Below are 26,674 nucleotides of genomic sequence, written 5' to 3'. Positions count from 1 at the left end.
ACAATCTTTAGATCAACGTGAATCACTATTTGTATTAGTACATATCAGTTTTACCACAATATATTAGATTAGAAAGTCCTCAGATTTATGTATGGGATGGAATGTTAAATGGCCAAACGGGTCCCTGATAGGGAATGAAATGGATGATTATCATATATCACTAAAAACTACTAAAATACCACGAGAAGCGAGTGAATCTAGCATTGCTAGTTCGAAAATATATGTCTCATAAAATGCCAATATCTTATTGTACTTTTATTTGAGGATCAAATTGCATTTCCTCAAAAATATTTATTACATGATGCCTGGTGGCGAATGGTCCATTTCTAAAATCGTCAGCCATGGAAGTTTTTCAGGATATTTGAATCTGTGAATTTAGTCATATGGGTTTGCTAAATATGGGAGGACATTCATGCATACTTATATAATATTAAACAACTACAAAAGAGATTATAATACTTGTAGATGAAAACATAAGTATACTATGAAATGATTTACAATGAATGAAATATGCTACCGGTGCATGAAAAGGTGCATTTGCTATTCTTTTTATTACTGTCGGAAAAATATGGAAATAAATTGCTGTAACTAGCATGCTTTGTCAATGTGGGGATCAATCTAGAAAGTTTCTTCTAGAAAACAGCTAAATATAACAAGCCAAAGTATAACAGAAATGAGACCAAAACCAAAAGTATATAAAAAAGGTACAAGCATTCTCGTTGCTCATTTGATAAAAAAAAATTGGCAGTAGTAGACACTGCCGATAGAATTCAAAACTTAGAACTTTTATTCAATTTATTTTTAAAACTTATTATTATAATTATTTATTTATCGCGTGCGCCAGTCATGAGCATGTCAGTGACAAGAACCCATAAGATTTTCTCCTACCAAAAAGTGCCCAACGCGGCAAAATATGTTTTCAATTCAAAAACTAAGAGGAAAGCGGGATGGTAACATAATATATTTTGTAAAAATATGGCTGCACGGCCAAAAAACCTGATATGCAATTTGGAGGAGGTCTGTATTTGTGTTACGTGTATGTGGAGTAATTAAAGGCTTTTCATTATTATTAGGCCCATGGAATAAGTGACAGGCATTTAGTAAAAATTAACATAGATGTAGATAATTAACATAGTAACAAAAAAAACTAATTATTTTCATTTTGAAAAATTCATAGGCAACACAGTATTTTTATGAATTTCATCATAAATATTTTATCATGTTAAGGATTCACTTTATGAATATTTTAATTGATGTAATTATCGTTTATAACAACCAACTTCGTATAAGACAAATTGTACAATTTTGTTGTAATTGAAAATTAATGCCACACCGAATATTGATAGTGTTGTGAATAAAAATACATCTGGTTGAATTCTTACTGTTTTTGGAAAGAAAAATAATAGTATAGTAATACTTATAACAACGAAAGAAAATCTCCGCCAATATAAGCTAGGCAATAAGTTAAAATAGTGTTAATTCTTGATAAAGCTTGACAATATATGGCTTATTCGATGATAAATGACGCCTAGAAAAATGTATCAAAAGTTATTATTTTAGTACATAAAAATGCAATTGTTACCAGCAAATTAAGATTAAAAAAGGTAGTATTTAGATTTTAGTTAATAATTTAAAAACTATTAAGGATATTTTTTACAAAAATAGCTCCGTTACTCAAAGTATTAAAATGCAGTTTCTTAGAATAGCAAACCGAAAGAAATTACATTCATTTTAATGTATATCGGCACAGCCATCAGCATCGAATTTACATGTATTAAAATCATTGATATTTTCTGTGCCAACTTTCATCCAAGTGGAAGCATAAGATTAGAAGTATGATAGCTTTGAAGAAAAAAAGTATATATCTATTTATAATGTCATAGTATTCTATACATACGGCTTACAGCTCCCATTAGCAGCATTTGAGATGATTGTTATGATTATATTCCAATGTAAATAAGATAGGTGCCGCCTTATTCTCTAGTTAAACAGTAGGTAATTAAGTTTAAAGAGCGCTACTGCAATTACTAGTAGAATGAGACTTAACATTTATTCAAACAAAACAATGCTCATAATTACTATATTTACAATACTATGCCTTCATTAAATTAAAACCATCATTACGGGCAAGTGTACCAAGAATACTGGCAGCATTCCGGCGTTAGTTTGCTACGATAGGATCGGTTGACCGAAATAGCTGCTAGCACTTGGGTTTCCAGTAGCACAATTGAGGCACGTAGATAGTACTTTGTAAGACTCACTGAGACCGACATATTTGCGAAGTTTGCTGTCTTCGGCAGTTAAAGCAGCGGCCCCTAGCACTATCCGACGTTACATGGACATGAGAAAGAGCCAGATTGTCGACGAAACTTGTGTCCCACATCAGCGCCCTTTCCCATGCCCAAGTCACCAGGGTCAATCTTATTTCTTAAGATTTAATGGTCCAAAGTTACGAGCGCAATTGCGGTGTCACTCAGAGTTTTGGTTGAGTGAAGTAGTACCCTGAGAGGCACTGCATTTTGCCGGCCCTGCCATCTATATTTGCTCGCCAAGTCACTATTTCTCACAAAAAAAAACGATTATCACAGCTCAACTATTTACAACATTGCCTATTATCACGTTGGCGTGTTATATGAATATATGGCACATTTTATTGGTGAAAGTCAATAATATAATTTACAACTTCGAAATTCGAGATCATATTGATTTTAATTACAGACTTTGTGTTAGGCAATTTTAACTAATGAATAGTTATACAATAATTAATGAGTGTTGTTCCTAGAAAGTATTCGGAGCACAATCGTAAATAATAATTTATATTAATTTTCGGTTGTATTGATACAATAAATAATTAATGGAATAAATGGATGAAGCGTGTTTTCTATTTCCTTATTCTGGTAGATTTTATTAAAAAAAATTGTATGCCAATAATGGAGAAGACGAGCAAGACGTTCAGATGATGAGGCTACTTGCCAGTTTATTGCTTGTTTTGTCTGGTTTTAGATCTAAATAATCCTTTGAAGTGAAAGCTACTTGAGGCGAGTATGTTGCGTATGAAATACGCAAATCGAAACATTTGAATAGAGGCTTTGTAGGATTCTATCCTTTGTAGATGTAACATATCCTTTGAATATCCATGCAAAAATATCTTCATTAGATCCAATTTATTTCAGATAATAATATCATCAAAGGTGGTTTGTACTGATATCCCATGGGAATTCATGTCCTTGCAAATGCTGTGAGATGTGAAGAGCGCACTACATTCGCGTAGCACGATAAAGGGACAGTAGACCTATGCACGTATGTCTTCTGTGTCAAAGACACTGACCTGCATAAATACCACTGGACAGGCTGTTCCATATGTTTGACACTAAATTTTTTGTGCCTATTTGAAGCGCCACTCTCGAGCGTCCAGAGAACTAATTTTGACGTCTAATACAAATGGCTGTGAAGGATATAGGAGTCATAATAAATATTTTATTTAAATTACTGACTCTATTATGTTCGGAAAAACACTCTTTTAAATCAATCGCCGCAAGACATGTGTCTTTTATAAATACAATCAACATTTGATAACTCAATTACGCTTATCACATCGGTATTGCTTACTTAGTTGTAGTCAGTTAAGCATCTTACATGAAACCGGAACCCTTCTTTGCGAGTGCAAAGACAATTGCAATTGACAGTTCAAGGTCATCCCAAACTGGGAAATACCATACGATTAATAGGCTCCTACATAATTAGCCAAGTTGTTAACGACCCTACCTGCTCAGCTAGAGGTCCCGGGTTTGAATGTTTGTTTGTTTCCGAGTCATGGATATTTATACCTATTTATCTATGTTTAAGTAAGTATTTTATTAAATATGTCGTTGTTTTGCAACCCGTAGGCTATGCCTGATTTGGGGCAAGATAATTTGTGTAATAAGGAAAAAATATTAGTTTAAATAGGTATTTTCATAGTTGGTTACGTTTTAACACAATGATAAAGTTGTGGACATTATATGCTTGAGACTCTGAGCAAAATCCTATATTATCATAATATTATTGTATTTAAATATGATTGGAATACTATTATTGAATGGTATTATTCTATGGTTTTATTTTTATTATTTAGTTTATTATTGTTATAACAAGCATCACCAATAACACGTACGACTGTTTGACTTACTGAACTTCCATGTTTCCTCCAAATGAAAAGGATTTATTTAAGTTTCGTGAAAACGGATGCACGTTTGTATAAATCATCGGAAAGGTCGTGTATGTCATTCCATATATAAGCGATTCAGTTGTCCGGCCTTCCAGTGCCGCATTTAGAAATATATTTACCAATTTGAGGCCCCATTGTTGATGAAGCCCCTATAATACACGACGTAATGATAAAGATTTTATTTAAATTTTGTATCATAAATAAATTCTAATGAATTATATTTTGTGCATATCAATATAGAGTAATAAAATACATTGAAATTTTTAGTTACTTATTTTTTTGAGAAATAATTACGAAGAATTAAAGTTACCTTTATCAATTAGTAATATTTTATTTATATTACTATTATATTTATATTACTATATATATTCAACATTTTGTTACTGCTTTTCAATTAGTCCATTCTTAAAAACACCTATGAAAAATTTTAACAGAATTAAAGTTAGATTAAGATTAAAGTTACGTTTGATTTGTATGCCAGGGCCCCAAAACGTGTTAATACTGCACGGTTCCTCACCAATTGTTGGTACAAAATATCATTGGTGGTACCCGTTTATCGCTATCAAAATAGGGTTATATCTCACTGGGTCTCGCTTTAAGTGAATTTATTTGTTCATTCAGTAATAAAGTAGGCTTTTTCTTGTTTCACTTTTGTAAAATATTGTGTCGAACGGATTAAGTGTAGCGACAAAGATGTTGAATTGCACGATGCGTCAATCTTTTTTTTGGTATCGGTGCAAAGTTTACGTAACAAGAGAGTCTAATATAACTAATAGTCTAAACTAATATAAACGACCCCTATAGCACAGTGGTTAGTGATCCGGCCTACTGAGCTAGAGATCCCGGGTTCGAATCCTGGTAGGAACAATCATTTATATGATGAATATGATGATTGTTTTTGAGCCATGGATGTTTATATAGTGTATTTATGTATGTTTAAGTAAGTACTCGTATATTAAATATATCTTTGTCTTGCACCCATAGTACAGGCTATGCCTAGTTTGGGGCAAGATAATTTGAGTAAGATTGTGTCGATGTTATTGTTATAAACAGGTAAAGACACTAAATTACCATTTAAGGCAGATAAAGTACTTATAAAGGAAAATAAATATAAGTTTAAATAGGTATTTTAATAGTTGATTATGTTTTTAAACCTACATTATATATGTATAACATATACTATATTAACATATTATTATTTTAAATATGATTGAACTACCATCATTTGTTATAAGTAAATGGTTTTTTACTTGATTTTAATTTCTAATACAAAATTTTAATGTGTTGGAAAGAAGAAGTTCTAATTCTCTATTGTAGCAAAAAGGAACAACAATAATACATAGCCTAATTAACGACAATTATACAAAAATCATTAAAAATAATTATTAAGAGACCTTTGTAGTCATATTAAAAAAAATAAACGTTTTGAAGATCTTCTTTATTATCTATTATTTCCGTATGAAATAATTAAAAATACATATAAAGCAATTTTAAGGCATCGATATACAATAGATTCCATTTTCATACCAGAATAAAATCTTCAAAACAGTTTCACTCATCATTTTACTTAACTCACCAAAAGATTCTTTTCAATTTACTTGAAAAACAGTGACATGATATTACATCATTTTAGGAAACAATCTATTAAAAAATTGGAGTTAAAAGTAATGTGAATATATATTACTTTGACTAATAACCGGACATAATTTGTGTTAGCTGGTATCCCCCGTAACTGCACACAGTGCTTCACTTGTTAATATCACGTCTTTTTTTACTCGTCCGTGCTTCTAAAATTGTAATTGTAACAGTTTAGAATATGGTTTTATAATAAGCACGGATTTATTTCTAAAGCAAAAAATTTAATTAAAAACAATCTATTAGTAGCTGTAACTTTTGGTTGTATAACAAAGTGGAGTTCCATAACTTTAATTCCGTGAAGATCGAAAAGAGTGATCTTGTTTCGTTTATACGAAATATTGCTCAACGTATCTGATTAAATTTATGAGACGCTTTTGTAACTACTTCAACAGTACTGCTGTGCCAAATGAAGGATTCTTTATAATGTACTGTTAGCCTTTTAATATTGAACGGAATATTTTGCTAATTATTGTTTCAGACAATTGTGATTATTTTAAATTTATATACGATACAGCTGTTATGGAATGTAGGTATTTAAAAAGTTGACAGAATAAAATTTTGACTTTTGAACGAGAAACATAAAAACGACTATAGATTAGACAACATTATATTCAAAGTCAAAGTGAAATAAACTTTATTCAATTAGGCTTAAGGCGAAGAGTAAGCAGAAAACATGCAAACAAGGTGTTTTGAGACAAGTATTTTGGTGAAAATATAGCATTTCGAGCTATGAAAACTACTTAATCCTGTTACACATATACTTAAGTCTTATTTGTAGGTTTCTAATGCTTGCTGTTGGTAATAATTTTCACTCCAGAGCCTTTTTGAACTACCACTTTTCCTTGCAGTTAAACAAGTTTTTTGGCATGGCATGACGCATTTTTACATGACAACTCTCAGAAAAGTTATTCTTATAGCTTTACTTTTTTGTGTAGGTATATTTATTCAGATTAGTAATGAATAACGAGGATTGTAAGCATATAAACTGTTTTCAACGCAAGAATTTTGAAAATATTGGCTTTGTTACATAGATGGCGGGCTGGAAGCCGTGAACTCATATCGCTCAAGGTGGCTGGCATTTAGGGTCGCCTTAAACTGAGCGCTTTTGAATCGTCTAAAATAAATATTTCTTTTAAATTGCTTAATCTACCATATTATTTTCGGAAAAAGTAGAGCTCGTGAGAAGAATATACAAGAAATTCAACGGCCACTCTTTTCAATCAAATAGATTATTTTACAATGGCTGTAATATACATACCTAACAAATTCGTTTGTAAGGTGCTACATCCAATATAAGTATGAGTCGTGTTTTATAAAGAATAAACCGTATACATACAAATTATCGTATATTGGATGCATCAACCTTAAGATATTGAATTCATTGTTTGTGTAAGGATGCAATGTGAATATGATGTTCGGATTACTGTCATAATTCGTAATCTCTATTATAATAATAATTATATTATCACTTATTCCTATTAAACATTTTAGGTCGCGGTAAAAGTATCTACGCATAATATGATATACATATAAACTTGTAATAACATCTCTTAGGCTGTATTATTTGTATTTGGCTAGTTTTAATGACATAAAAAAACTTTTATTTCATAAAAAGAAACAAATTACAAAATTATTGTTTCCAGCTATTCTTCTTTTGTTTTAAATTCTGTCAAAATGAGTGAATTTAAATAATTAGTGATGAAATTCGATACATTTAAAGTTTATTTCAAAATGTGTATTTGAGATCTTAGGAATTCTTTAAGTTTCATTTTCATTAAAAGAGAATTGTTATAACTATTTGTCGCATTTTTTTTATCACAAGTCCCAAAATTTCTACCGCAACGGGATCATATCACTCCCTACAAGATAGGAAAAATGTATGAAAATTTGAAAAAAAAAATGTGTTGAATTCTCAATCGATCGAAAATCTTGGTATTGTTGTAGCTCTATCTACAGGATCTACTGTACAATAGACCTACCAACCTGCTCAACCCCAATAATTTGATATTGTTTTATGAAAATAAGGGACGAGACAAGCAGGTCGTTCAGCCCTGCAATGCCTTGCCCCTTTCAATTCAGTGCCATTCAGGATTATTGAAAAACCCAAAAATTCGGAGCGGCTTGAGACATAAGATATTAAGTCTCTTTTGTCCAGTAATTTCACTAGCTACGGCGCCCTTTAGACAGAAACACAGTAATGCTTACACATTACTGCTTCACGGCAGAAATAGGTGCTGTTGTGGTACGCATAATCTAGCCGGCCGCATAAGCAAGGAGCCTCCCACTGGTTTTTGAAATTGTCTTGAGATGTCGCTCTTTCCACACTTGTAACATATAAATTTAAACATATAAATTTAATTTACACCAAAATTTTCGATCGATGCGGAACCCGAGACACGCGTGTTTGAGTCAGAAGTGAGGGAAACACTTTCATTTCACGTAACAATGTGTATATTTATTTATTTATTTATTTGACACCAACAAGACAAACACTAACAAAAGTATAATAACATTATTACAATGAATAATAAATTCTAAGTGTTGACTTAATTATAGGTGTTACACACATTTCAAAAACATAGACACAAACATATTTAATTAAAATAAATGCAAACATTATCGGAATATTACAAATTGAATTAAACGTAAATGAATATTATGAAAGAAAGAAATCAAAAACTACAGCTTAAAGTAACAAATGCTACTTTCAAGACACATAATTGGCTTCCCAACTGGAGTGGACAAGACAAGTACAAAAAACAAGACATAAATAGCACAAAGAAAAGAGTCCGTAAAATTGGTTTATTTTGCTAGATTGCGATGGCTAAGGTTTGCAGAAAAACAAAAGTGAAAATATGTAATACATTGCGAAACGAAACAATACTTCATATCTTGTTATGAAATTAATGTTGATAATATTCAATGTTCAATAAATAAAGTATCCTATTAATCAACCTTCTAAGTCGGATTTAATTCCTTGAGGCCGGCGGTAAAACTCACATCATGTTTATTACCCATTTACATAATCTGTCAGGAATAAATATGCCAATTTAGCGTTTGCGAACCCACAGGATTGGTTAATATATAGCAAATGTAATTTATTATGCTAGAGTTTACTTGTAGTTTCACAGTGGAAAGGATTATGAAGGTATGTTTGGCGACAGACTCGACGAATAGGACCGATCACTATTATCACTTAAGCAGGAAGATATTCATTACTAGAACGTAAGCATTAACTGTTAGTAGCAAATATTTAAATGATACAATATTTATAAGTGCATATCTGAATATCGGAACACCTCTTAGAACTTCTGTACTCCTAATCGGAATAGCCTATTGAATTAACATCATCACAATGAAAGTTTAATTCGTAAAGGTTCGTAAAGGCAAGGAGAATCATCTGTGTATATGCAAAAGTGTCCGTCAAAATGCATGAAATTAGGGTAGCGCCACAGTAGCATCAGGGTGAATCTTAAAAGTATAAAATAATAGGTACTAATCACTCTAGATGCACACTTCCGTATAATAATTCTTTAAGGTTATATTTGCTACATTATTTTTTACTACTTAAGTTGTTGATATTTTCACTATTTTATTGCTTTAGTCGACAATAATATTAAATTTTATACCTCAGCATACTTCAATTCATTTACAATTGCTACATTTACCATACTTCATACCATACCCTGTGCCTACAACAGCGCCAATGTGGAAGCTTTTTGAACTGTTATTTATAGCATAAACTGGACACTTTTTCAACTTTTCTCCTACATGAGATAATTCTCCTTGACTGTATCGTTCATAGCCATAGTCATCAAACTTAATTACGGCCAATTTCAACAATCCATTGCATTCCTAACACGAGATATTTATAATAATCCATCTCCTGCTTTAGGCAATTTAATCGCCTTATTATATGTAACTTTAGATGATGTCTTTTTTAAATTCATTTTTGGAATGACTTATGGATATTTTCAGCTTAACAGGTATTTGTATGAATTTGACAGGTAGGCGTTTTCATACTCAAGCAGGATAGGATTTTAAGAGTAATATTTTGAAATGCAGATTCAGGATGAATTGATGGTTGACATAAGATTTGTAATGGTAAGGCTGCATGGTATGCATCAACTAGCTTTAGCAATAATAAACATGTATAACTTTTTTTATTTTTATTTTTATTTTTATGGAATAGGAGGACAAACGAGCGTACGGGTCACCTGTTGTTAAGTGATCACCGCCGCCCACAATCTCTTGCAATACCAGAGGAATCACAGGAGCGTTGCAGGCCTTTAAGGAAGGCTTTTTTAAGACGCGCTTTTTTTGAAGGTACCCATGTCGTATTCGGAAACACAGCACAAGGAAGCTCATTCCACAGCTTTGTAGTACGTGGAAGAAAGCTCCTTGAAAACCGCACTGTGGAGGACCGCCACACATCCAGATGGTGAGGATGATATCCTAACTTGTGGCGTGATGTGCGAAGGTAGAATTCGGCGGCAGGAATCAGGTTAAACAGCTCTTCGAAACACTCCCCGCGATAAATGCGGTAGAAGACACACAATGAAGCGACGTCTCTACGCAACTAACTACCGGCTAAGCAAAAATTGTGTTGCACCAATTGATAATTTTTAGATGACGTTATAACCTTAATTGTTAATCTGAACCGGCCGATCTTCACAAGTTTGCTATTGTTAATGTAATAGCTAAAATGCTAAGGAATACGATGGTACAACACATTCCGCAGTCTATGTTAAGGTTAGCGTTACTGTTAACATTAAATCTGACTTAAACGTAAACTATACTAACAGCTAATATGATGCAACCCAGCCTTAATTTATCAAACTAGAAAAGGATATTGAAAGCGGCCAAACAAATTTATAATTTGACGCTACGTTCAGAGCTTTAATAATGAAAACGAGCGTTCATTAAATGTTATCAACAGTGAAATGAGGAGAATGAAAACTTCAGAGATTACTAAATATATTTATTACTTTTGCATAACGCAGAGCAGAAGTTCAACAACTTATTTTACGAGACTTTTGGTTTCTTTTTTTTTGTGAAAATAAGGGACGAGACGAGCAAGGCGTTCAACTGATGGTAATTGATACGCCCTGTCCATTACAATGCAGCTCCACTCAGAACTCAAAACCCAAAAATTTTGAGCGACACTACAATTACGCTCGTCACCTTGAGACATAAGATGTCTCATTTGCCCAGTAATCAAATTAGCTATGGCGCCCTTCAGAACGAAACACAGTAATGTTTACACATTACTGCTTCACGGCAGAAATAGGCGCCGTTGTGGTACCCATAATCTAGCCGGCATCCTGTGCAAAGGAGCGTCCCACTAGTTGCGTTGCGTCGAGTTGCGTTAAAGAAAGGTGATCGTGAAAATAATAAGTAAATAATAAAAAATATCGACCAAACGGCAATTGATAAAAGCTACTTGAGTTTTTAATCATTATATAAAAATTGCAAGCCTGTATGTTTGTTCAAGTAAACGATCCTATTAGCCAACTTCGTTCATTATTAATATAATTACTATTAATATATCAGCATCGTTTTTCTAATTAAGAAGATAAAATAAGTCACAACTTACGAATTGTTCTCGTTATTGTAACTTATTACATACATATTTCACCACTTATTTTATAGACGCACTATTTCTAGAGCTATTAATTTCATTAAGATCTTCAACGCGATGTTTCACGTAGATCGGAGTAATTATTGGTTGTCTGATCTCATATTTTACATATTTGTCCCTTTCTCACGTTCGATGTTTTTCTAAGCTGGAAAGAGAGGAAAAATGTATTTAAAGTAAAGGCATCACCATAACGAATGCGTTAATTTTACACCGACTATCTATTTGTGTATGTGTAAAATGATCTCTATACTGCCTGTAGGACAATCATAAGATAAATACCGAAGTTAAAATTACATATTAACATGTTAAAATAATAACATTATTCTCTACAACAATTAATGCTTCATGTTTAGGCTAGCTGCACTAAGTTAGACACAACGTTTTCCCTAACCCTTAAAAAATTAATTTCCTACCAACCTAACCGGTACAATTTTTACGGCGTAATACACACTTACTGGTAAATATCTAATTGCACGCGAAGGTTGAGCTTATATACATAAATCCAGGTAATTCACGTTTTCCTATTAATTTGTCCTCGTGAATTGTTGTTTGCTCCGGTTTTTCCTTTTTATTCCTGTAATTCCTTTTCTGTTCACCTGAGTGGCCTTTATTTACTACAATCCACTAAAAATTCAATTGCGCTACAAGTTGTTATTATAATATCAATATAATACAAAATTATTTTGTATAGAAAATATGATAGAAAAGATCATGGATATTTAAATAATCTGTCAATCGCGCTGTTAAACAAGAATCACGCACAAAACGCTGCAAGAATTGAGCTGGAAGTAGAGCGACGTCTTTAAAGGTTGTGTAAAAACCCATTATATTTCTCGCAGTTAATGACAGGCAGCGACGGCAATAAGAACCGACGACTGATACAGATTTTTTCAATTAGAGAATATTTCTAGGTAGTCATGGAAAGTCGGGAAATTAAGATCATTGGGTTTTTTGATCTGATTTGAGTCGTAAGACTTATTTATATATATATCACCGATAAATATAAGTATATATGGATTAAGATATTATTTTAGTAACCACCCTACTATTGCACTTCTCTGAGGGAGGAAACTAATAATTAATAATTAGAGAGGAAAAGTGCTAAGATTTGAGTAACCTTTTTTTTGCCATGGAGCTTTTGTCTTTCTTCTTAGAAAAGTTTTATAGTGTTCACTACAACCTATTCCATTATGAAATACAAAAAAATACATGTAACATATTTTATAGTACTTATTTTTTACTCGGGTGCCCCATGTGTTCTCGGAACAGTAAGGGCACACGTTTCATAGCTAGTAGACTCGATTTTTCCACATCTCATTTTTTAGATATAGCGAGTATAGGACAGGCAAAAAAAACTCTCGGGAGGGCCCAGCTGCCACAAAAAGAAGCTCGTATATATTACCCAGGGCTACCAACGCTTTTGTGATTTCTTTCGCGTCACAGGAGAGCAAAGACATCGAAAAATTTACCGAAACAGAATTTACTTCATTGCTTTCTTCGGTGGACATAATAGAGAAAAACCTTTTTTGCATTTTAAAGGAAAAGTCAAGATTTTATTTCAATGTTTATTTACATTTAATTTATGTAATATAGCTTCTTTTGTTCGATGTCTTTTGTTGATGTTTTTGACATCTTGTTAGTAGTGATATTAACCCGTTTTTTTCCAATTTTTTGGACAAATTATATAGCTTCGGTGACACAATAGGTTGAACCGTTGACTCTCACCACAGAGCCCCCGGTTCGATTCTCACCCGCCATGTACCAATGTGTTTTCGGTTTTTGAATTCATATCGATAACGGCCTGTTTCAACACTCATACCTGGGTTCATCGAGTCGTATTAGCACTTATATTCCTGCTACTCTTGAGTAGAAAAGGCATCAGGTGTTAGTGGACTATTTTTACCTAAGTCATTCTGATGCATCTTTCCGATGTAAGTATATCTGTAGTGATATTGTGGGAATCTCCGAGGTCAATGTTCTTTCATTTATTCGTTCAACAGGATCAAACCTCTTCATATAACCTTTTCAATAACCGTCGCTACATCTTCTTATGACTTTTATAGAACTTATTAAGGTAACTGGTGATAATTTGGCATATTATCTGTTTTCTGTTAATTTCTCAGTAATTTTCCAGTGTTATTTAGTTCACAATCATCAAGTCCAATCTCAAAAGCAATAACACAGCCGCATAATGCTTATTCATTTCTCATTAATGTGAAAAATCAACGATTATATATCACCATTAACTTGTTACGGCTGATAATGTACATGTGTTTTCGTTTAATATTGAGACATCAACTAAATGTCAAGTACTCTACTTATTTTTATGACAAATGTCGACATTAATGACCTCGAGAAATAGTTCGGCATACAGACAGATAAACAGTAATGTAAACCAATTTGCTTATATTTACGAATATAAGCATTATTTATTGCATAAGCATTATTTTTACTGTATTGGGTATAATGTTACAAACTAAGTTATGCCCGCGACTTTGGCTATGCAGCCTTCATAATATGTCTCATGTGAGGGTTTTTTTGGAAGAGAAGGTCAAACGAGTGATCACGTGATGTTAAGTGATGAACGTCGCTTTAAAATAAAGAAGGATTGGTTAAAGTAATTCATGAGATGGACCGATCAGATTCGCACTGCCCTTGAAACCACTGTCCACGACGCTTTACACTCTGCTTCCGACAGGGGCAGATGGCGGCAAATAATACGCAAAAAAGTACTCTGTCGAGATGATCACGACCCTCAGCACTGAGGAAACCGACGCGAGGAGGAGGAGGTTAAAGTAATTTGTTAATCAATGTTATAGACAATATTTTATCTCAAATTAAATTTCAAAATATTCATCCAAATTATAGCCTATGTCTTATGAGTTTTCCATATTACAGTGAGATATTCAAAATCCATGGTAGGTAGTTTAGCTATTACAAATTTTGTATGTATATTTATATAGTTGGTCACGTACCATAACTGTGAAATGGGCGTTCTAGAATGTGTCTAGTATAAAAACATTTAACATTATATGTGTGAGTAGTGGTATTTGTATAATTGAAATAAATGTATTTAAGTGAACCCTACTTTAGCATGGTTGTGATTTGAAAGTCAATGAAACGAAAAAGCGAGACAGTAAAAAGAGACAGACACATAAATTCATAACATTTTACGTGGGAGAAAATGAGATAAGAAGCATAATAAAGGGTTTTGGTACCAGGCGATCATAGATGAAGAAGAGATTGTCTTACTCGTGTCATAGAATATACCATAATATTATATTCAGACGTCATGCGCACGACTATACTATAATATTACTACATAGACACCAGGAGAACATAAATATGGCAGCGGTGATAGTAGTGGCGTTCATAGTGGTTGAAATTATGTATGATCCTAGCATACATGTACCAGGACTTCGGATGGATGGATATGCAGTTTAGAGGTTTCATGTAAATTTTGCATCGGATACATAAATTTCATTGAAAATGTACAGCGGTCACTGGCACTGTATCAACAACAATATCAAAAACAGCAATTGACGCAGTATTCAAAAGATTGACAATATTAAGACTAAAGTATTTATCTCAAATTTTAGTTAAGTACCTCCTAGCCTCTTGTATCATTTATCGAAAATATAAGCTCTGAGTCTAAATAATTCTATGTAATATAATAAACGAATAAATTCTAAAACAATTATCAAACTTTGTATTACTATGATCCCTACTAAATACTACAATTATCCTCTTCCCGAAATTTTACATTCGTCTCATTATCTTGAAGCCAAAATTTTTGAAGGTTTCACTTCTACCACGTGGAATTGCATTGCACACATGTTTTTTTATTCAATAAACTATTATATTTTTTTTTCTATGAGAAAATGGAGGAGACAAGAAACACTTTGACATTGTGGTGAGGGATATACTCTGCCTATTACAATATAATTCCGCTCTGGATTCCTGAAAAACACAATTTTCTGAGCGACATTGCAAATTCACTCATTACTTAGAAACATAATATGTTAAGTCTCATAGCTCAGTAATTTCACTAGCTACAGCAGCCATCGAACCAATTCACAATACAGCTTCACCTAGCCGGCATTCTTATGAATTTAGCTTCATATGTCTGAAAGAAAAAAATTGGTTAGAACTTAAATAAACTACTAAAATACAAAAAAGTGTGTATTTACTTATTTATACGCATTCTTTGGCGTAATAAAACAACTTATTCCTCCTGAAAATGTCTTAAAAATACTATGTGCTATTTTACGTTTGTAGAAAAAACAATATTGTAATAAAGAATGTATTAAATAAAAGCAATGCAAATATTGTTATACTGCACAATTTAGTAAAATAACGTGTTATTAAATATCATTAAATAATTGTTATACTATTAGAGATAAATTTGTTTTTTATTTTTTTTAAACTTGTATATATTGAATTTTATTTAATTCTCGTCCATTGGTTGTGGTTCAGTAGACATAAAAGTTACGAGAGGCTAAGATGAAGTATGATATAAATGGTCTAGTTGAACAGTTAACATCAATGTCGAATTTGCGTGACGCTGTGCGTGCACTTCTTAAAAATACACTCACATCATTATTCCCTATCTCACCGAAAGAAATGTAGCTTCAAAAATATATCTCAGGGTCAGAGATATACAAAAATTCCGATAAAAAGCCTACTTAGCTATGTTTGTACATACATACAGTACAAATCCATGCCATTTCGCCGGAGACCATAAAAAGATAAGTGCGCAAGTTTCATTAATTCCAACATTCCCATAACAGTTATTACAAGAAAGTGTATGCCGGGTTTTAAACGCGCCACACTCATGATGGATGGTCGATATTAATAATGTTATGTACCAATTTTTAGTGTTCCTCGTAAACATTAAGGGTTATAAATGAGAATGTAAATCGGTTCGAGATCGCCGTGACTCTCGTTCGTGATTCGTACGTGCAAATGATTTTAAACTTTAATTTAAGACGTGTAGACACTGAAATTGTGTTATGAGTTTCTTTTGCATGGGTTAATATACCGAGCAAAAGCTGAAGCTTTAATATTTTAACTTGTTAATTGCATGCGGTGCAAAACTTAAATAAAAACGAGTCAAGTGTGAGTCGGGTTTGCGTGCTGAGGGCGCCGAACCAATGTCGTAAGATCGTGAATGTAAGTTTTAATATCATATTAGTGTTGAATTAAAATAGCGTATACAGTAACTATAGAGAGGGCTATGCTCGGAGTTTCCCTGCGAGATCGAATCAGAAATGAGGACATTCATAGGAGGAAGTCACCGATATAACCCAGATGGTTGCTAAACTGAAGTGGCAGTGGGCAGGGTAACATAACTCTACGGAGAAATGGCCGTTGGGGCAGTAAAGTCCTCGAAGACCGGCGACCACGTAACGGAAGACGCAGTGTTGGTAGGCCCATCTACAAGCACTTCCCGTCATATAATATACCTGAGATAGAAGTTGCAGAAGAATCTAGCGGATCGGAGATTGCATGATTATGATTTAGTAGTTCTTCGTAGTGTGCTGTAAAGGGGACTAACCAACCAAAGATGAGAATAGTACAATGAGGCGAAATCTACGATGAAACATTCATGATAATGAAATTTTAATTACAATAACTAACGGCTTTTATTCAAAGTCAAAGAATCTTTATTCAATTAGGTTTAAACTAAGCGCTTTTGAATCGTCACTACAAATATTTCTTTTAAATTACTGAATTTACCATATTATGTTCATAAAAAGTTGAGCTCATGAGAAGAACATACAAGAAACTCAACGGCTACTCTTTTCAATCAAAATAGAGTATTTTAGAAGGTCTGTAATATACATAACAAATAAGTTTGTAAGGTGCTTCATCCAATATTATGAGTCGTGTTAAAATGATATAAATTATTTCATAAAATATATTAAATATATCAACCTTTATAACTTCAACTCGTTGTTTGTGTAAGGATGCTTCGTGAAAATGATGGTCGTGATTACTGTCACAATTAGTAATTCTATCCTAAAAATAAAATATTAACCATAAATAATAATAACACGGTAATACAATCAATTTTAATCAAAGTAAATTCTCATGACCTAGAATCTAGGCAAGAAACAGTAAGATATTCATAACATTATAATATGTAATTCTATAAATCAGAAGGGACGTGTTACTTGTTACCTAGTCCATGCTACTTGGTACAGAGCTCCCGTGTGAGTTATATAGCATCTGTAACACGGCCGGATGCTGCGTTGTTCATTTATACAATAATCATATCTATCACGATACAGGGTGTTGATAAAATTCAGTTATGTTTTTTTTTGGGAAAAAATTATCAATGATTTTGAAGTTAAATACTTCTTTAGGCACGTTTGTGAAAAATTATGAGAGTGAATTTTTACGATGCGCACGCACACCGTCACGCAAATTCGACGCCCTGACGTAAGCTGGTCAACTAGATCATTTTTTTATGTATTATGAAAATAAGATACGAGACGAGCAGGACCGTTCAGTTGATTGTAACTGATACGCCCATTACAACGCAGTGCCACTCAGGATTCTTGAAAAACCCAAAAATTCTGAGCAGCACTACAAATGATGACGACCTTGAGACAGGATGTTAATTCTGATTTGCCCAGTAATTTCTCTAGCTACGGCGCCCTTCAGACCCAAACACAATAATGCTTACACATGACTGCTTCACGGCAGAAATAGGCGCTGTGGTGGTACCCTTAATCTAGCCGGCATCCTGTGTGAAGGAGCCTGCCACTGGTGTAACCATTTATATTATACTTCAGCTACCAAGCTGTAACTCATTTGTCTATTGAACCATAACCAATGGACGAAAATTAAATAAATTTCAATGTAGAAGTTTTAAAATAAAAAAAATGAATTCCCTTATTCTATAAAAATAATTAAATGATATTTAATAACACGTTATTTAACTTAATTATTCGGTATGATATTATTTTCATTGGTTGTATTTAATACAATAATGTGTTTTTTCTAGAATCATAAAATAGCGGGAGGTATATATTTTTTTAATTATGAGTAAACACACTCTTTTATTTAAATTTTTGACGACGGACCATGGTCATCGAATGGTATTTGCTCATAATTTTTTTATTAGGAAGTAAGCGAAGCCCTTTATCAAAATAGTATGAGAGAGTACTGATAAATCTACGGATCATTGATTATTTTCTCTTACTAGATATATGATGTTATTAATTGGATTAAGGAGCTATAAGTATTATCGTGTCATTACAAAAAAGTTAAACACGTGTTGAACACTTGTTTTAAAACATTTCTATCACTAATCCGTGTCTTTCGTTGTTTAGCGTCAATCTTTAAACGTCGCTTAAATAGTTTGACATTGTTTAACAAAATACGTATCTAAGCTTTGTTTATATATTTTTTTGTAATAACACCGTATCAGTTTAAAATCTTTAACTGAGTTTTGGGTATCATAATTTGTAATTATTTATTACTAGTTGACCCGACAGACGTTGTTCTGTATATAATAAATAAAATAATGTTTTTATATGAATTTGTCAATAATAATATCATAACATCAAAAATTACTTCGTAAAATATGCACCCTGCTGTCGTAATGAAATTGTTTCACAGCAGAACTGTCAAACCGTGCGTCAATAAATTCTCTCATAGAAATTATGTATGGACACATCAAAGGAAAAACAAATTTGTTGTTTTTATTTAATCTAGCAGCATTTTCCTATATATTAAACCTTTTAAACCTTCTCTGGACTTCCACAAATATTTCAAGATCAAAAGTCAAATTCAACTTTGACATCTATCTATATATATAAAAATGAATTGCTGTTCGTTAGTCTCGCTAAAACTCGAGAACGGCTGTACCGATTTGGCTAATTTTGGTCTTGAATTATTTGTGGAAGTCCAGAGAAGGTTTAAAAGGTTTAATAAATAAAAAAATGCTCGGAATTAAATAAAAACAATGTTTGTTTTTCCTTTGATGTGTCCATACATAATTTCTATGAGAGAATTTATTGACGCACGGTTTGACAGTTCTGCTGTGAAACAATTTCATTACGACAGCAGGGTGCATATTTTACGAAGTAATTCTTGATGTTATGATATATTATTGACAAATTCATATAAAAACATTATTTTATTTATTACACACAGAACAACGTCTGTCGGGTCAGCTAGTGAGTAATAAAGAAGAAATTATTTGCATAGTAATAGAAATTGAATATTCCGTTCACTTGAATTTTGACTCTGGTCTAAAAAGAACTAGCTGTATTTCGAATCAGACAACAGTAGAATAAGCTCTTATTAAGGAGACGTTTCTCGAACAATGCTCTACTTAGATTCCTTTGTAATGAGAACGCCTCGTCACTCTCTTTAACTGGTTCACTAGTTATATAAATTGATCTTGTTTTAATGATTAATTCTAATGATGCTACAATTCATATGCACTGCAATTTGTATGCCGCTTATTTTTTTTTGTCAGGGTAAAAGAGGGCAAACGAGTGTAGGTAATCCGATTTAAAATGCTCACCGCCGCATTCTCCTGAACCAATAGACTTAGAGGAATCGCAGGAGGGTTGCTGTCCTTTAGAAAGGTATACGCACCATGTTTGAAATTACCAATGTCGTATCGTCCATGAAGCTCATGATACAGTTTGACTGTGGCAGAACGTCACTTAAGGTTTAAAACCTGATGATGACAAATATATCCAAGTATCTTTTTTTTTATGGAATAGGAGGACAAACGAACGTACGGGTCACCTGGTGTTAAGTGATCACTGCCGCCCACATTCTCTTGCAACACTAGAGGAATCACAAGAGCGTTGCCGGCCTTTAAGGAAGGTGTACGTCTATTTTTTTATTGAAATGTGGAAAGACTTTCACGCCATTTTAAGTGATGGGTAAACCATGTCACTACAAACAGTGCGGTTTTCAAGGAACTTTCTTCCACGTTCCACAAATCCGTAACCAACACTCAAGTAGTGCTGGCACACTATCGGCGACAGAAATACAAATACAAATTTAAGTTATCCTCATTACAACGATTAAGTGGTCGACTGCCTCTGTCTTTTTCACCATGAGTCGTAGTACTACCAGCTCATCCGCGACATCAATTTCTTTAAGAGCACTAGTAGCATGATGGGATAAGTTACGCATATGCCTGGAGTAGGTGGCAACGGACAAGCTGTCCAAGGTGGTCGTCTCAGGAAATCCCTCGCAATTCACGATGATGGTCCCCACCACATTGCCGTTCTCGTTGATCCTGGTCATTGTGTTGGTCGAGAGGGGACCCATACAATTTTGTGCTATCTCCATTATTTAATACAAAAACGAGCTCAGGGCTACGTAAAATAAAAAAAATTATAAATTTGCATCCAAAACGTCCACTTGCATGCATATATCCCGTGCAAAGTAGTTTTCATTTATATTGGATACTGAATGGTCATTAATTATAATTGTATTCTGGAGACATAAAAAGATTCACAAGATCAAACTGTACAATTATGAAATATCATATGATAACTACAATAATGACTACAGAAATTAACTTATACTATGTGGCCATCTAGCATTAAAATGTTCATATCACAAATTAATAATTAATTCAAGCGGTCCAGTTCTTATCCCAGATTGAATTTCTCAAGCCTCGGGCGCAATGTCATTGATTTTCGAATCAAATCAGCCGGCTTTATTATAAATGAAGTCATAAATATAATACTGATGTCTTAATAATATCTATTGAATACTTCTAATGTATTGGTGATAGCAAGGAGTAGTATAAGACTTCTCAACGTTTTTTAATTCAAATAAATAAACATAAATAAAATACTTTTTAAATCATTAAAACGCGTGTTATTTAATGTGTTTTGCATTAGTTTTGGGGTAAAAGTTACATTTTTATTATTATTTTAGTGAACCCGACGTGACCTTTTCAGAGCACGTTTTCAGGGGGACTGCAACAATACACGAAATTACACGCGTTTTAATCGTTTAAAAAAGTGTTTTATTATTTGTGTATTAATTGCGTTTATCAAAGGAAATCTATATATATAAAAGAGGATGTATGTTTGTATGTTCCCTAATAACTCCTAAACTATTCAAACGATCTCAATGAAATCTTTTGTAATAGATTTGTTGAAGCTCAAGGAAGGTTTACATATATAGTTTGTTGTGCCAAGATCGCACCCACGCACTCATCCACGCATTTACCATATCTCTCGAAGCGTTTATTGACAGAACAACGTCTGTCGGGTCAGCTAGTACTAAATAAAAATACAATAAAATTAACTTGTGCGTTCTGGTTATTGGTAACATCCAACTGGCAGTGCTGTGAATAGACATTCCATTATCAGGTTTGTAAAGAAAATGTTACCTACCCCTTTGGATAATCGCATGATTTGCTGATAATAAATAATAAAATCATAAAGTCATAAATTTTCTCAAGCTTGTTTTATGTATAGATCGTCATTGTACACAAATAAATTTGAAAACAAAATTTTACGAACGATGCGGGACTCGAACCTACGATCTCTGGCGTTCCGTGCCAGTGCTCTGCCAACTGAGCTAACCGTTCGAGTGACGTATCGTCATAAAATCTTGTACGCTTTGTTCAACTCTCAGGTTGTAGCTTCACCTACAGGATCTACTTTACATTTGATAACCTGCTCAACCCCAATATTTGCATATTAGGAAATTGACTTGAGATGTCGCTCTTGTAAATCTTAACAATTTGTTATGTTTTTAAAGTGATAACCCTTACTTCTAGGATTAATACACAAATAAAATTTGAAAACAAAATTTTATGAACAATGCGGGACTTGAACCCACGACCTCTGGCGTTCCGTGCCAGTGCTCTGCCAACTAAACTAACCGTTCGAGTGACGTATCATCACAAAATCTTGTATGCTTTGTTCAACTCTCAGGTTGTGGCTTCATGTAAATAATATGTTAAAAAAACTAACTAACACTAACCAGTACTACTAGGATAAAATTACTAGAAGCTGTTAGTTTGTAACATACGTTAAATTATGTATTCCAGAAGAATGAGTTATATTTGTTTTTTATGGTCAGCTAATACCAGGCGAAACATTTCGCAGACAAGTTTTTTATTTTTCCTTAGAGATTGGCGCCAATACATTTTTACGACACATTGAAATCGCTATTCTTAACAATTCAAATTCAAATATTTTTCGAACGTCAATAACTACCACCCCTTCAAAATAGACTGCCTCGTACCTGAGAAGAACGGGCACAAGAAACTATACGGCACTTATAAATTAATTTTTTTTAATTTATTTTAAATAACACGAAAATGTATCAATAATGCCAAGGCGCGCTATTAAATGGTTCTTATTTATTATCAGGCAATGATGATACAATAATACTACCTATTTCGGTAATGTCATTACTGGTGACTAAAACTCACAAACAAAGAAATTTTATACAAAACTTATAGCTACAATAATGCAGTTCCGTATTTGCCCAAAGAAGGTAGTCAAAATAATGAACACATTATATTTTCATTCATATTCGCGACTCTACAAACATGAGTTCTACAGAAAGATCAATGAATATTACGAATTTCGTAAATAGGATCGTGTGAATTCATTTATGACTGCATCCTTTGTCCAATACATAATTAATGACATCGAAATACTTTTGAAAATAATACAGTTTTGTTAAATGCACGGCTGGACAAATTCAGCCAAAGCTATGTGTGAGAAGTACATATATATATCTTTGTTCTCATCACAATAAACGCTTAACATCTTTTACGATATAATATGTAATGCTCATATAAATTTTTATTATGTGTATTTATAATGTTAAAAGTGCGACTGTTAATTATCACATAAAAGCCGAAACAGCAAAAATTTCGTGTAAATTTATCGTTATCATGAATGACCACGTATTATGTGGTCGTAAGATGTTTGCAGTTTCGGATAAGAGTGCTGATTCGATGGAGTTCAAATTAAGCAATAACACTTACTTTTACAGATATGACCGTTTCGTGGGCCGTATCGATTTCCATGCGTAGTGCGCATTAAATTTTATATTTTGGACACTGATCAAGGTGTCGGCGGTAGCGATTTTAGTACATAAAAGCAATTGCCAAATTGGGTAAACAAAATTAAATATAACAAAATAAAATAAACAATTACCTTAATAAACATGACTGACTAAGAAAGTAAAAGAATACCTACATGATAAAACAAAAATGTTATAAAATAATAGTTGCATTATTTTTAACTAAAATAAGGAGTTTCTATAGTATGGTCAAATATTGATTATCATTCACAAGATCTCAATTTTATTAGAAATACTGAAACCTACAAATATAACACTTTGGATAAGTGGTGGATATCTGAAATAACCACTGACCTCTACTATATACCACTGGACTATATACCAACGTGCTTTTGTGCCTGTTAGATATTCGCCATTTTGGCGCTATTGGCCATGTAGAGCTCTGTGGTACTAAAATTAGTGATGATAACCTTAGCAAACATCGATAGATGGTGGGAAACTATTTCCAAAAATCAAAATGTGTACTTTATAAAGTCAATTCTTGAAGCATAAATAACACGTAAAACGAACGAAATTATTTCAAAATGTAAAAATACTTCAGAGTATTGTACCGTACTTGAGTGGCGCTTCAAATAGGCACAAAAAAATTGCTGTCACACATTTGGAACAGCCTGTGTAGTGGTATTTATACATGTCACTAGAAATAACATGCAATAAAAATACAGACACCACCTCTGCCTATTTTTAAGAATAAGAACTGCACCTTTGAAAAAAAACGCTAAAATCTTGCACTTAACTTTGTAATTAAATGTATAAATATTAATAATAGTAAATCATTAATTATTTTTCTACCTACATGATAACTTAAGTATGAAAAAATGTAAAAGATGTAACTACTATTTGGAGCTCTTTAATCTAGAAATTCTTTTAAAAGCTGGATAAGACAATGTTATTTGTGAATTAGGCTTTCAACGCTGTCAGTTCAAGAGTTGCACCAAACATGCGTTAGTCGTAACAAGTGATTAACAAGATCGAAATAATATTTTGATGTCCAGTCAAATTAAGTGTCATAAAAACTTAGCACGTACTTAACGCCAGATAACAACGACCACAAATTATCAGAGTGCAACAATAATTTCAAGTAACAACTTTATTCAAATTTAAAATTAAGCGAAAAATGTATGCTGGAGTTTTTCTAACAAACAGTTAATCAGGCCACTGATCGGGTGCTGCCAATCGGCTATGGGTTTGAGTCTAGGAAGAATAATTAATAAGTCTGTAATAATTTTATTCCGTTATCTATGTGATACAAATTTTTGTATATATTTTGACGTCAGAATGAATATTTTGAGCTCAGTTTATGAAACTCCCCATTTTTTTCAAGTATCAGGTCTTTTGTAAATATTGTTATCTTTGTTGATCTTCTATAAGTTTTCGTTGTTATGAAAATAAATTTCCTAACCAAATATATTTAGTAAGCTTAAAACAACCATATTGTAATTGTTTTTTATCTAAATAAGGGACGAGACAGGCAGGACGTTCAGCTGATGGTAATTGATACGCCCTGTACATTACAATGCAGTGCGTTCAGGATTCTTGAAAAACCCAAAAATCTGATCAGCAATCTACAATTGTGCTCGTCACCTTAAGATGTTAAGTCTCATATGTCCAGTAATTTCACTAGCTATAGCGCCCGTCAGATCGAAACACAACAATGCTTACACATTTTTGCTTCACGGCAGAAAATTTACCGCCTTTTACTTTACCACCCAAAATCTAGCCGGCATCCTGTACAAAGAAGCCTCCCAGTGGAAAAAATATTCATAGATAGCTGGTTTTTGTTTTCCATTATGTAAGAAACTTGCCCGTTTGCCCTCTCTAACATTAAATGGCTAATTTTACCTATCTAGCTCAAAAAAAGTACCTCTACTACCTAAAAATAGAAAGCAAAAGGTGTTTTAGTTTATTTAGTGAGTAAAATATTTTGTTTTTGGCCTTTCGTAGAGCTAAAAACCATATAACTATATATCATGATAATAAAATTGTTTTTCTAGTCTGGCAGCTTATCACACTTTCGCTAATTATGTCGCAGTAATTGCCTTTCTCAGTTATAAAGGCTAATTAAAGTTCCTTGTTCCTAAGGCTGGCTCTACTTAGAGAATAGTAACTCGGATTCCTTATTTGTTTATGTTTCCTTAGGTCAGTTAGTTTCTAGTGGTATTAAAATGTTGCTGCTCTTGTCACAATTAATTGAATTAAAAATTAGTTCTAAAATAGACATTGTTAATCCAGAATGGATGTTAATATAAGTTATTATTATTTAATACTATTAAAGTGCAGTATAAAAATAACAACTTTAAATAACATACATATAAATGTCCCATATGGACATAATCATTTATTATTACCATTTAACGTAAGACCGTTAGAGTATCAAAGGCCGAGTAATTTAAGAACTAAAAAAAATCCAAGAGTTTTTTTAAATTTCCATTCCAACGCATTCCAAAGCCCAAAACATGTATAGTATAAGAATGCTAACTAATGTAATACCTTATATAATAAACTAATTGCCTGATAACAACAAAAAAATATACAAGCTTTCTAAATAAATTATATTTAGAACTACAACCATATTTATGTGTAGACTAATGTAGATATTAAAATATCATTGTCTAATATTATAATTATGGCAATGTAACGTCAACGTTACATTTTAAATTTTCGTTTTAATTCAAATTCAAATGTTTTTATTCAAAATAGGATGTGAAATCACTTATTGAAAGTCAAAAAACTACCACCCATTCCCAAATGAATGCCTCAGGCCTGAGAAGAATGGGCGCAACAAACTCAGCGGGCTTTTTTTTTCATCAAAAATATGTTTTACAATTAAAGCAAAGTAACAAAGTAACATTGTACAATTAAACTTATTATTTAATAGCCTGAGGGCGGTCGCTCCATTCCCAATCTGTGGTATCATTAAGAAAGTCATTTATGTTATAGTAACCTTTACCACACAAACGTTTTTTAACAATTCTTTTGAATAACGATTTCAAAATCACGAGTGACAACATACCCAGATAAACCCTTTAGGGGTTTTCGGTGTATTTAGATGTAGGTATGTTACTTTTGTCTTTTTTCTTGTCTCTCAC

General features: G+C 32.8%; 1 protein-coding gene across 1 annotated transcript; it reads right to left on the bottom strand.

Moving 5' to 3' along the window:
• Positions 1-20,519: 20,519 nt before the first annotated feature.
• On the bottom strand, positions 20,520-20,813 carry LOC126976557 (dynein light chain roadblock-type 2-like). Its single transcript, XM_050824941.1, has one exon. It carries the CDS (start codon positions 20,811-20,813, stop codon positions 20,520-20,522), a length of 294 nt encoding a protein of 97 aa, XP_050680898.1.
• Positions 20,814-26,674: the final 5,861 nt, after the last annotated feature.

Source organism: Leptidea sinapis, chromosome 41 (genome assembly GCF_905404315.1).
Source record: "Leptidea sinapis chromosome 41, ilLepSina1.1, whole genome shotgun sequence".
In the NCBI taxonomy this organism is placed as follows: Eukaryota; Metazoa; Arthropoda; class Insecta; order Lepidoptera; family Pieridae; genus Leptidea; species Leptidea sinapis.
Note: the sequence above shows the minus strand (reverse complement) of the source record. Positions and strands in the feature narration are given on the sequence as shown.

Excerpts from the sequence above, each read along its gene's own strand:
- LOC126976557 (XM_050824941.1), bottom strand. The coding sequence starts at position 20,813 with ATGGAGATAGCACAAAATTGTATGGGTCCCCTCTCGACCAACACAATG.